Here is a 13,965-nt window from a genome sequence, read left to right on the forward strand (position 1 = left end):
GTGATTTAAGTGAATGTCCTGGAAATATCAAGTTGGTTGTATCCAATTTACTAAATGTGAATATATCTGAACAGCTCTGTGATAAATTCCAAGAGACATGATTGGAAAATTAAACATTGCAGGAATCTGAATGAGTGCACAACAACAAAGATATGATACAACATGGAAGGTACACAGGATACTATATACATGCAGATGTCTGTATACTACCCAGTTCATACATGTTAATATCCACATTTGTCACCTATAAATCAGGGGCAATAACTCCTACAAATGTCTCACCATACATTAATGTACATATCAAATTACCTACAAAATGGACCTAAACATTCAGTTTTATTTTCAGTTGTTTGAATAATTTGTCTGCATGGAATTAACATGGAAATGGAAAATGGTGGCGAAGGGTTACTTAACTACTTTAAATTCCTCTGTTTCTCTCGCTCTTAGATTTTATTGGGTTAAATGCTATCTGGGAAATGTACCATTTTCCACTTGGGTATTTAATTTTTTGTGAGTTGACACCTAGTAATGCTTCACATGCAACAAACTGAGTAGTGCATCAGAGCTATAATGAGCTGGAATTAATCAATGTTCAAAGTTTGGGTAGAACCAAATCTTTCTTTCAAGCTGAACATATTTTTTCTTACTAAAATGCATATTACATGTATTTATACTGAACCTTTCAATGTCAGTACATCTATGTGATATTCTTACATCTTAAGTTGGATTTTCATTATCACTTCTCTTACTCAATAAGCTTTATGCTGTTAAATTAATTTGAATTACATTTCATTTAATTTCCAGCTCTCGAGCAACTTAAACAAACTACACAATAATGATCCAAGACTGATGATTGACTCAGAACTGACATTAACCGGCCACCTTAATTTTGTGTATACTTTATTTCATGTGTTCATCAATCAAAACATTTTACGGTACTATTTTTACCGATTCTGCTTGTTACTGCCTTACTATACACGAAATCCATCAGCCCACTTTACATTTTGGGTGCTTATTTATTGATTAATTTTGGTTTTGTTTTGTAGGCTGCCCTCCGCTAACATTATAGAAGAGTAAAATATACCACTAGAAGTTAAGGAATCTGACATTTATAGTGTATATAAAAGATGTTCCACAAGGACGAGCAATAACAATGTATGAAACAGAGTAAACTTCATTCAAATTCAAAAATATCAAACCACAGAATAAGCTATAAATAAGCTCCAAACTACACAGCTTATCAATGAATTAATTAAATAAGCCTTTTTTCAATCATAGGTTAACCAACCCATTTTTAGTGAACAGCTCATAAATCACAAGCAATAAGCATTCACTGACTAAAAATAGGTCCTCAGATCGCAAATAAGTCATTTCTAACACTATACAGCAAAGACATTCCAACCAAGTACCCAATCTCACTTAGCAGCTCATGCCAATAAAATTCCGGTCTAAAAATAAGTCCGTCTACCAAATCCATCCATCAACATTAGTCCTGATTCACAAAAAGCTCCTATTTTATTTACATAATAGAGAGTGTTTCAAAATTCATTTATCAATTTTGAGTATTATTCATTATTATTTTTAATTTATGGCTAAAAGAAGTGATGAAATATCATATTAAGTCTTGGATCATTATGAAGGTTCTTAAATACAAAATAAAAATTGCGGGGGAAATCAACGGTGTCCAGTGCTCATCACCTGTCTATTGGTAAAATAAAACCAAGAAACTGAAAAGTAAGACCAACCCAGCACAGGGAAATTCAGGCCAGGATCAAAACTAAATGTCTTCCTTCCATCCCAAACACTGGCCAAATTTCACTGTCTTGGTTTGGCAATAGAAAATGAGGGTAAACAAAACTCACTAAAAATAGTCAAGTAGGACCTAAGATAAACGTGAAATAAATTCCATATTGTGGGGAATGAAGATGGCAGTGGGACAACGGCAAGAAACAATAACAGGAGAGTTTGATCAGGTGACCTCTGACCTGGTTAAAAAATTCCATGAGTAGACAATCTAGCCAGGGTTCAGCGACATCCATGGGTCTCGCTTCGTTAGATATGTCCGATACCTTCATCATTATTATCATCATCTAGAGCGAAAATAAATAAGCATGAAAAGAGCAGCAAAATTAGAAACATTTCTTTTGGTTGTTCTCTTACACAATGCAAGGCTGCAAATCAAAGATATAATTATACATAGGTCTGTATGTTACTTCACACTTTTTTTTCAAAATCAAATATCACTTTGAGAAACATGTTAGACAGTGAAATCTTTGATACATTTTCAGTGTCAGTCTGATACTATAAAAACAAGATGTCAATATCATCATAGTATACAAACTGTATACAAACCTTGACAGGATGTTTATCTTATACAAGAGGCCCATGGGCCTTAACGGTCACCTGAGTTAGAATATATAATGAAACAAATCATGAAACAAATTAAAGACATATAAACACTATATACTGGGCCTTGAAGTTGGTCAGTGATTTTATAAATTTGACTTTTTAGTCTATAAAGCGTATTTGCTTCCACCAAACCTGTGAGCTTAGAAGAATTTTTTGAAATTTTAGTCATTTTGACCCTGTTTGGTCCTGCCCCTCTGGCCCCCCAGCAGGTCAGCGAGGGTCGATATGAATGTTAAAATGCTATATCTCAGGCTAATAAATGTAATCAAGTTTGACTCATTTCCTATGAAAATTGAGCAAAAAATGTTCATAAATGTGTTTTCCCTATATAAACTACAGTAAACCAAACCCCCTCCCCAGGGGGTAACGTGACACCCCAGGGTCATATAATTTACAATGTATATAAAACACCTTAAAACACTTTAAGAACTTTCCATCTTTAAAGAGTATTTGATTCTATCATTTCAAAATTAAATTTTAGAAGATTTTTGACGTTTTAATCTATATGACCCTTTTTAGCCCTGCCCCTATGAGGTCGGCCAGGACCAATATGGGTATGATATCGATATCAAAATGCTATCTCAGGCTAATAATTCTAACCAAGTTTGTCTCATTTTCTATGAAAATTGAGCAAAAAATGCTCGTAAATGTGTTTTCTCTACCATATTTCACCGCAAATAAGACCCCCCTCCCAGAGAAGAAATAAAGGTCAAAAGTGGTGGGGGGTCTTATTTGCGGACAACCCGCCTGATCTATGAGGTCGCCATCTTGGATTTTTTAATGTCCTGTCATTGTTGTAACAGTCGTATGACAGATGGGTAATAGCAAGATGTTCAAGTATTTATAATAATAATGAAGACATATGAGTAAAATTAAATCAAATAGTATGACAAATTAAAATATAAACAATACTAGGGCAGTTGTAACGTAAGTCTGAAAGGGAAACGCACATTTTTGCAAGTCACGCGGACATTCACCAATGAATCAAAACAAAGAAACAGAACATAAGCAATGTCATTTTAATCCATAAGTTTTAATAATAGTATAGTTATTTTAAAATATTCAAATTCGGTTACTGTTTACGATCACAACTACATCTCCATCTTAGTAAACACGTGAATCAATCGCCGTTTAGACTCAGGCCTATTTAAAATTCACTGCAACATTTACATATCAAATTCGTTCATAAACAGAAGAATTTACATACATTTGTCTCAGCCAAATGAGCAAACGATCGTGATTTAACTTCAACGTGCCGACATGCACTGATGCAGTTGTTTGTAACATCGTACACACATGTGTAGGAAAATGGCGCCCGGTTGAAGCCATACTTTCACATTTTCACACTGGGTCGTGTTTGGGAATTTGATTGGTATTCTATTGATACGACGATTGTTTGATAATATTTCAGATATTAATCCAAGTATTAACTGCAATGAAACGTCGTAGCAAGTATTTTTGTATCCAGAGTAAAATACGAAACTTTGCGGCTAATCATATTATACTGACTGCGTAAACAAAACATGGTGGCCGAAAAGTAAAGCATGGTTTCCTCAACTGATTGTGAACTACAGGTACGTTACGTTCACAAATAAACATACTTGAAACTGTAAATGCCTTAAGTAGATGTTTTAGGTAATGATTGTATTGAGTTAGAATCCACGACTGCAGAAACGATCTGCATCAATGAAGAATATCTTTGCCGATTCATGTAAAAAATGACAAGCCGTACGAACACTAAAACGTGTTGACCATGCCGATATGAAGTGTTCATGGAAACATATATCGGCGTATTTTGTTGAAAATAACCTACAATTAAATATGAGCACTTTCCACAATTCGTAGTTATTGATAATTAAATTCAATCACTTGTGAATTAACTTGAATTAAATGACAAAAATAACAAGCACACAAACAGTTGTTTACTACGTGAATTTTCTATGCCGATAAAACAAACAAAAAGAAGTTACAATACAAAGTCATTTTGGTGATATTTTTAATTACTCCATTGCTCAAATCCATCATCCAGTAAACTGAAAAATAGGTGGGGGGTCTTATTTGCAGACATCCCCCCTAAGTCTGAAAATGTGTCAAAATAGGTGGGGGGTCTTATTTGCGTGAGGGGTCTTATTTGCGGTGAAATACAGTACTTAAACTATAGTAAACTTAAGGGGGAAATGAGAGACCCCAGGGTCATATAATTCACAGTTTTTGTAAAGGACCTAAAGACCTTTCTATCTATGAAGAGTATTTGATTCAACCACATCTGTGAGTAGAGAAGAATAAATAGGTAAGATTTTTGAAATTTTAGTCAATTTTACCCCTTTTGGCCCCTCCACAGCCCCCTGGGGGTGGGGGGGGGTGGGGACCATGCAATTTTGAATGGCCTTATGCCTTAGAAGGTTTGTGCAAAATTTCATTGAAATTGCTTTAGCATCTTTTGAGAAGAAGTTGAAAAAGTAAATTGTTTACGGACATAAGTCGGACGACGCATGACAGACGACACACGACGGCGGACAAAAGGCGATTAGAATACATGTATGTCACTTGAGACTTCGTCTCAGGAATAAAAGTAACAACACTGAACTCTTATAGTCAATTCCATTACAAGAGGCCTAATGGGCCTATAGCTTAACATTTTCCCTACAATCAATTAGTCTACACTTACCCAGAAGTCTATTACCTAAACAAGGTGACATATCTTTACAATAAAGAAGACATTGTAATTAGAAGATTTATGTAAACAGAAAATAAACACCTCATTATGGTGTTAGGACAGAACAAATTATTTATATTTATATACCTACCAGAGACTTATGCTCCTTGTTTTGGAAGTCAAACTTTGACGTGTTGTTTATAGCTGAGAAGCTACTGAGGATCTCATTGTGTTTGGCCATATCTGTACCAAGGATACACCTGGAACGAAAAACATGGCCAGGTAAAACATAGCCAGCAGGCGATAATTTATAGAAGGATGAACAGAAAGGACAGAAGAATGGACAGATAAATAGACCTTTACCCGGATTTTTTTACTATTACATAGAACCTTGACATGGTCAGAAAATTTCACTCACGTAACACTAGGAAACTGATATCTATAATGCAATTCATAAAGAGGGATAGATACCAACCTAATCATTCCCTCACGGACTTTTCTGTACTGTTCCTTGGGGAGGTTTCGGAAGATATTGCAGTGGTGTTTCTCCAGGATCTCAAACGCTACAGAGCAGTGGTGATTCTCCAGAGGAGAAATATCGTTGTATCTCAGGGCTAGTTCAGTTTTCGCATTAACCTGACGAGAAATTAAAATCACATAGACTGTATCATATTTGATGCATGTATGATTAGTTTAAATATTTCTATTAAAAGCGAGGGTTGATGGAGGGAAGACAAAATACCCCAAGCTGCTCCAATATAAAGAGAAGGAGGATTGGACACACATCAGTTTAAAAGGAAACTGGATCAGTAAGAGTTGCTTCCCTTCTGACAGAAACAACCTACTACAGACACAGGTACTTTAAATCCTATTCATCGAATACCTTCCATTCTTCAAACTGATTGCTTGGTCAAGACAATACCCCAGTCAATATATTTGTGTAATCAAACCCCCTGGTAGCTCATACTTGTTATCGATTACCTCTCATTCCTCAAACTGTAATTACACACCCACTTTCCTTCTTTTTATGTTATCAAAGCCAGCTTTATCTTGTAAATCTCCCTTATTTCGTCAGGAGTTGCTTCCCCTTTCAAACTATCGCCTATTATTACCGGGTAAGTAATCAATCTTCACTCAATTATCTCCCCTTACCTGATAAGCGTTGTTGTAACCTGGATGGTCAAGGTCATGACAAATGGCAGAAGTGATAAGGATAAGAATGTCAAGGTCATCCAACAGTGAAGGTGTATCAATAAGCCACGTTAGACCATACATCTAGAAAATATATACACATCAAATCTTATTACAGCTACGACAAGACAAATATACAAACCCTAATTCCTTATGCAAGATTGCCTGCGTAATAATGAAAACAGTGGAGAGTCAATTCGCTGTTTTGCCGTCTGGCGCAGTGATAGTCAACTACTGCACGGTATTTAGGACGAAGGCGGGAAACATAATACGACCCACGTTATGAAAATAAACATTTTATTTATTTTAATCAAATTGTTCAGAAGGTGATGATAAATCTAGTATTAACGATAAGTTAATAATTTTTAGGACTCTACAAAATTATCGATCTTGTTTTACATTCCCATTTTAAAAATTTAAAGCCGTTTCGGAAAGGTAGTGGGCCTTTAATACTATGGAATAATTCCAAAGTATGGTCTCATATTTGCCAAATTATGACTTCTATCAATCAAGATAGAGATTCCCTTTCAGTATAGAGTAGAATTTTATTTTTAAATCCACAAGTAAAATTGTGAGTATATCTCTGCCAAAAGAGCGACGACTGGTATAGATATTAGGTTAATTAAGTAGCTTACCATCTGTGTGACCATAAAGCAGTGTTTGAAGTTGTGGAAAGGCACATTGTTGTAGTTTTTATATACTTCATAAAGCCACTGGTGCAGGACCGGCATCTAGAAAAAAAGAGAAAAAATAGAGGTGTATTTTATTGATTGTGAAATGAATATAGTGTTTTCACCATAATTAACACCCAGGACGCTTAAATAATTGTAAGAAAGAAGGGGGCTTATTAATACCAAAATGTAAGGACAAAACAAAAAAAGTCAGCTATATTTCAAATCTTTCTGTACTCATTGTACATTAATCTGTTACAGTAAACATACAAATGCCTTTTATCCTTTGAGACGCAATGTATTATGTTGTGATTCACATGTAAAAGACTCAAGTTCATGTCATATGGGGTTGATGTTAGAGGCATTACATGCTGTATAACATTGTTTAATCCACCCGTGTCTCTACCTGATGTTAGAGGCATTACATGCTGTATAACATTGTTTAATCCACCCGTGTCTCTGCCTGATGTTAGAGGCATTACATGCTGTATAACATTGTTTAATCCACCCGTGTCTCTACCTGATGTTAGAGGCATTACATGCTGTATAACATTGTTTAATCCACCCGTGTCTCTGCCTGATGTTAGAGGCATTACATGCTGTATAACATTGTTTAATCCACCCGTGTCTCTACCTGATGTTAGAGGCATTACATGCTGTATAACATTGTTTAATCCACCCGTGTCTCTACCTGATGTTAGAGGCATTACATGCTGTATAACTTGTTTAATCCACCCGTGTCTCTACCTGATGTTAGAGGCATTACATGCTGTATTAAATTGTTTAATCCACCCGTGTCTCTACCTGATGTTAGAGGCATTACATGCTGTATAACATTGTTTAATCCACCCGTGTCTCTACCTGATGTTAGAGGCATTACATGCTGTATAACATTGTTTAATCCACCCGTGTCTCTGCCTGATGTTAGAGGCATTACATGCTGTATAACATTGTTTAATCCACCCGTGTCTCTGCCTGATGTTAGAGGCATTACATGCTGTATAACATTGTTTAATCCACCCGTGTCTCTGCCTGATGTTAGAGGCATTACATGCTGTATAACATTGTTTAATCCACCCGTGTCTCTGCTGATGTTAGAGGCATTACATGCTGTATAACATTGTTTAATCACCCGTGTCTCTACCTGATGTTAGAGGCATTACATGCTGTATAACATTGTTTAATCCACCCGTGTCTCTACCTGATGTTAGAGGCATTACATGCTGTATAACATTGTTTAATCCACCCGTGTCTCTACCTGATGTTAGAGGCATTACATGCTGTATAACATTGTTTAATCCACCCGTGTCTCTACCTGATGTTAGAGGCATTACATGCTGTATAACATTGTTAATCCACCCGTGTCTCTACCTGATGTTAGAGGCATTACATGCTGTATAACATTGTTTAATCCACCCGTGTCTCTACCTGATGTTAGAGGCATTACATGCTGTATAACATTGTTTAATCCACCCGTGTCTCTACCTGATGTTAGAGGCATTACATGCTGTATAACATTGTTTAATCCACCCGTGTCTCTGCCTGATGTTAGAGGCATTACATGCTGTATAACATTGTTTAATCCACCCGTGTCTCTACCTGATGTTAGAGGCATTACATGCTGTATAACATTGTTTAATCCACCGGTGTCTCTACCTGATGTTAGAGGCATTACATGCTGTATAACATTGTTTAATCCACCCGTGTCTCTACCTGATGTTAGAGGCATTACATGCTGTATAACATTGTTTAATCCACCCGTGTCTCTACCTGATGTTAGAGGCATTACATGCTGTATAACATTGTTTAATCCACCCGTGTCTCTACCTGATGTTAGAGGCATTACATGCTGTATAACATTGTTTAATCCACCCGTGTCTCTACCTGATGTTAGAGGCATTACATGCTGTATAACATTGTATAATCCACCCGTGTCTCTACCTGATGTTAGAGGCATTACATGCTGTATAACATTGTTTAATCCACCCGTGTCTCTACCTGATGTTAGAGGCATTACATGCTGTATAACATTGTTTAATCCACCCGTGTCTCTACCTGATGTTAGAGGCATTACATGCTGTATAACATTGTTTAATCCACCCGTGTCTCTACCTGATGTTAGAGGCATTACATGCTGTATAACATTGTTTAATCCACCCGTGTCTCTACCTGATGTTAGAGGCATTACATGCTGTATAACATTGTTTAATCCACCCGTGTCTCTACCTGATGTTAGAGGCATTACATGCTGTATAACATTGTTTAATCCACCCGTGTCTCTACCTGATGTTAGAGGCATTACATGCTGTATAACATTGTTTAATCCACCCGTGTCTCTACCTGATGTTAGAGGCATTACATGCTGTATAACATTGTTTAATCCACCCGTGTCTCTACCTGATGTTAGAGGCATTACATGCTGTATAACATTGTTTAATCCACCCGTGTCTCTACCTGATGTTAGAGGCATTACATGCTGTATAACATTGTTTAATCCACCCGTGTCTCTACCTGATGTTAGAGGCATTACATGCTGTATAACATTGTTTAATCCACCCGTGTCTCTACCTGATGTTAGAGGCATTACATGCTGTATAACATTGTTTAATCCACCCGTGTCTCTACCTGATGTTAGAGGCATTACATGCTGTATAACATTGTTTAATCCACCCGTTGTCTCTACCTGATGTTAGAGGCATTACATGCTGTATAACATTGTTTAATCCACCCGTGTCTCTACCTGATGTTAGAGGCATTACATGCTGTATAACATTGTTTAATCCACCCGTGTCTCTACCTGATGTTAGAGGCATTACATGCTGTATAACATTGTTTAATCCACCCGTGTCTCTACCTGATGTTAGAGGCATTACATGCTGTATAACATTGTTTAATCCACCCGTGTCTCTGCCTGATGTTAGAGGCATTACATGCTGTATAACATTGTTTAATCCACCCGTGTCTCTACCTGATGTTAGAGGCATTACATGCTGTATAACATTGTTTAATCCACCCGTGTCTCTGCTGATGTTAGAGGCATTACATGCTGTATAACATTGTTTAATCCACCCGTGTCTCTACCTGATGTTAGAGGCATTACATGCTGTATAACATTGTTTAATCCACCCGTGTCTCTACCTGATGTTAGAGGCATTACATGCTGTATAACATTGTTTAATCCACCCGTGTCTCTACCTGATGTTAGAGGCATTACATGCTGTATAACATTGTTTAATCCACCCGTGTCTCTACCTGATGTTAGAGGCATTACATGCTGTATAACATTGTTTAATCCACCCGTGTCTCTACCTGATGTTAGAGGCATTACATGCTGTATAACATTGTTTAATCCACCCGTGTCTCTACCTGATGTTAGAGGCATTACATGCTGTATAACATTGTTTAATCCACCCGTGTCTCTACCTGATGTTAGAGGCATTACATGCTGTATAACATTGTTTAATCCACCCGTGTCTCTACCTGATGTTAGAGGCATTACATGCTGTATAACATTGTTTAATCCACCCGTTGTCTCTACCTGATGTTAGAGGCATTACATGCTGTATAACATTGTTTAATCCACCCGTGTCTCTACCTGATGTTAGAGGCATTACATGCTGTATAACATTGTATAATCCACCCGTGTCTCTACCTGATGTTAGAGGCATTACATGCTGTATAACATTGTTTAATCCACCCGTGTCTCTACCTGATGTTAGAGGCATTACATGCTGTATAACATTGTTTAATCCACCCGTGTCTCTGCCTGATGTTAGAGGCATTACATGCTGTATAACATTGTTTAATCCTCGCTTCGGTGTGTCCTGATGACAGAGCATTCACAAGCAACTCAAAGGTAATATTAAAGATCCCAAATTTAGTCACCTTTTATGATCATGCAATGGAGGTAACACTGATACAGTCGAGACTGTCTCATGTGACTTTCCAAGGGACCATCACAAAAAACTCACATAAGACAGGGAGTCACTTAAGGCAGTCCAAGTTCATCCGCAACATCACTGTACAAAAATATGTCTTTAATTGTCTGTAAATTTATTCTTCATTATAAATATATCAATTACCTGATTAAAAAAAAAAAAAAAAAAAAAAAAAAATAATAATAATAATAATAAAACAAAAATGATTTTTTATTTAAATTAAAAATCATTTAGATCTAGTTATAAATTACAAGCAAACATACATTGATGTTTGGTTTTAAACTTTGTTCAAGAAAAAAATTCTATCTGGAGGGGGTGTAATTTTGGGTTAAAAATCTCATTTTTTTGCAATTAAATAAAAAAAAATTTGTGTGGATCATGGTTTTTCAGGCTTGATAAAAAATACAAAAATCACACTTGTCCGAAAACAACCATTGCAAAACAATTGCAGATGTTGTGTAAATAAAAAAAAAAAATACTACTGTACATGGTGATACAGTAGAGGTAACATTTTAAAACCTGGGCTTTATTTTGCTGAATTTTACAAATCTACTGTACACTGCTACCAAATGGCGGCCATTACAGAAGCCCAAGTCGTGTGCATTTGTTTTTACAAGACTTTTTGGTGTTATGAGAAACGTTTGAGGAAAATATAGGGTTTCAGACTTTGGGATGGCAGTTATAATGACTGTCTACTCATATCAAAGAACGAAATTATGTTTGGTCGTAAATGCCATGTACAAAACAAAAAGGGAGTCACCCACGCCAAGCCATAGGATGATACGGTGTTCCGTTATTAATTGTCAATATTTATCATTGTTTAGTATGGAGAAATATCTGAATGATATCTAGCCTCTTTAATAGTTTAAGGCCAAATTTTGTGGAAAAAAAACGATCTTTCATATCCGTCAAAACTGGTTCCACAGTAATGTACTCTTATTGTAGTTAACAGTCAATGTTTAGTTCGAAGTTCACACCTCATTATCGATCATAATTATGGCCTTAGGCGAATGAAAAGTCGCTCAAGACAGACTTTTTATGATGTGTTGGTTGTAAAAACATGGTCGCTTGTCACATAAGACAGGGAGTCACTGAAAACAGACCCATTACATAGCAAAATACGTTGGGGGTCTCCAGTAAGGTCACATAAGACAGGGAGTCGCTACTTACAGGGGGTCGCTCAGACAGTCTCGACTGTAGTTATGATTCTAGAACTAAGCTTACATGGCAAGTTTGAAACTTAAATCTAATGGATTAAACTTTCCCTTTGACACCTTTTGACTGGATTGTTATTTGTTTACCTCTATGTTGAATTTAGAAATAAAGCCCAAGTCGAGGTACATCTGTCTCAGTAACACCAACATTTCGGAGTCATCCCACTGCCAATTGTCAAACGTCGGCTTCCTCAGATACTCTCGAACCTCATCTGTCACCTGTACACAGCTATCAAAGAAAGAATCAATAATTACACAGAGTAGAATCAACATGGAGAATCATATAATGTCAGCATAAACAATATCAATGTATGCATGGGCTTATTGACATATATTCATTAGCTTATTGAGAAGCATATGGGCTTATTGACAGTCATGGGCATAATGACATGTCAAAGCTTATATTGCCATGTTTTAGCTTACTGACAAGCATGAACTTATTGACATATCAACTTATTGATATATATGGGCTTATTGACATACAGTATCTAAACTTATTGACAATCATGGACTTATTGACAAGCATGGACTTATTGACAAGCATGGACTTATTGACAAGCATGGACTTATTGACAAGCATGGACTTATTGACAATCATGGACTTATTGACAATTATGGACTTATTGATGAAAATTGATTCTAAAACAAATTTATGACCAAAATTGAATTGGAAAGCATAGTTTGTTTTTGTTTACATAAATAGGGGATTGCTAATTATAAACAGGCATGAATTTAGATGATTATTGATTATTGGGGTAATATGATATTGAATAGTATGGGCTTTTTGATGATGAATATTGGCTAACCGATAAAATGGTAATTCTATGTAATTACGTTGATAGCATTTAATGATATATATGCTGATTAACTCTTCCCGTACTTTGTATTCTTTCTCGATTCCATCCCAGAAGTAGTCATTAGCCTTGTCTATGGATGTTTTTGAGAAAATGCCAGACAAAATGTGCAGGGAATGGAATGGAACAGTACGGAAAGAGTTATTAGACAAAATACCTTTATTGGAAGCTGTTATTTTTACATTAAATCTGTTAATTCAAAATCATAAAAAAAAAATATGCAAACACCAAGAAAAAAATGACACTATGATCTATATATAGGCATGATCTGTTGATGATTTTTTTTTTATAAATCAGTAAAGCTGAACAGATAATTCCAAATAGAGAGACAAGACCATAAAAAGGTTACACATACTACAGTCATTAATCTACATAGATTTTTAGGTCATCTGACCCGAAGGGTCAGGATGACCTATTGTCATCATGCACCGTCCGTCGTCAAGCGCCTTAATAACTAAGAGGCCTAGAGACCTGATATTGGGCATGTGACATGCTGGGATGAATGGCTACAGTATTTGTTTTTAAAAAACGTCCTTGATCTTCATTCAAGATCACTGGGGTCAAAATGGCTAAAATCTTTAAATGACTGCTTTTTGGGAATTTAAGCACTTCAGAAATAATCATCTAACTAAAAGTATTTAATCAGTAAGCGAAACTTTGAAACAGAATTCTGTTTCCTGTGTTATCTAAATCTGTCTATATGAGGTCTACTAGGAGGAACATCAAAACGAGGCATAGTACCCAAGACTGACCAGCTGTTTACACTGAAGATGAACCTACATACAGAATGTCTTATTTCTTTACATGGCTTATTCTAGATAGTAGAAAATGTTCCTCTCAATATATATGAATATCTCATTCGACCTAATAATCGCCCGAGTGTTTGAAAAAAAATTGAGGAATGCTTAATATAACAAAATTTGAACTAACCTTTCACTAAAAAATTGCAAAAGTAAGTAATCATCAATCTTTTCGAAAGAAACAAAATAAAGAAACTATTGGTTTACATATTTTCAGTTTTAGGAGGTGATA

General features: G+C 36.0%; 1 protein-coding gene across 3 annotated transcripts in view; it reads right to left on the minus strand.

Moving 5' to 3' along the window:
* The window catches only part of LOC138316732 (high affinity cGMP-specific 3',5'-cyclic phosphodiesterase 9A-like), a 68,974-nt gene that overhangs the window by 10,046 nt on the left and 44,963 nt on the right, over nt 1–13,965 (minus strand). For 2 of the 3 annotated variants that reach the window (XM_069258403.1, XM_069258398.1), the window contains exons 6-11: nt 12,167–12,308; nt 6,892–6,987; nt 6,218–6,340; nt 5,541–5,701; nt 5,217–5,325; nt 1,986–2,090 (exon numbers count right to left, since the gene is read on the minus strand). In XM_069258403.1, coding sequence (XP_069114504.1) covers nt 1,986–2,090; nt 5,217–5,325; nt 5,541–5,701; nt 6,218–6,340; nt 6,892–6,987; nt 12,167–12,308 — 736 coding nt within the window. The remainder of the gene's footprint in view (nt 1–1,985; nt 2,091–5,216; nt 5,326–5,540; nt 5,702–6,217; nt 6,341–6,891; nt 6,988–12,166; nt 12,309–13,965) is intronic. The other variant, XM_069258394.1, reaches the window with a different exon arrangement.

This window comes from Argopecten irradians, chromosome 1, assembly GCF_041381155.1.
Source record: "Argopecten irradians isolate NY chromosome 1, Ai_NY, whole genome shotgun sequence".
NCBI lineage: Eukaryota > Metazoa > Mollusca > Bivalvia > Pectinida > Pectinidae > Argopecten > Argopecten irradians.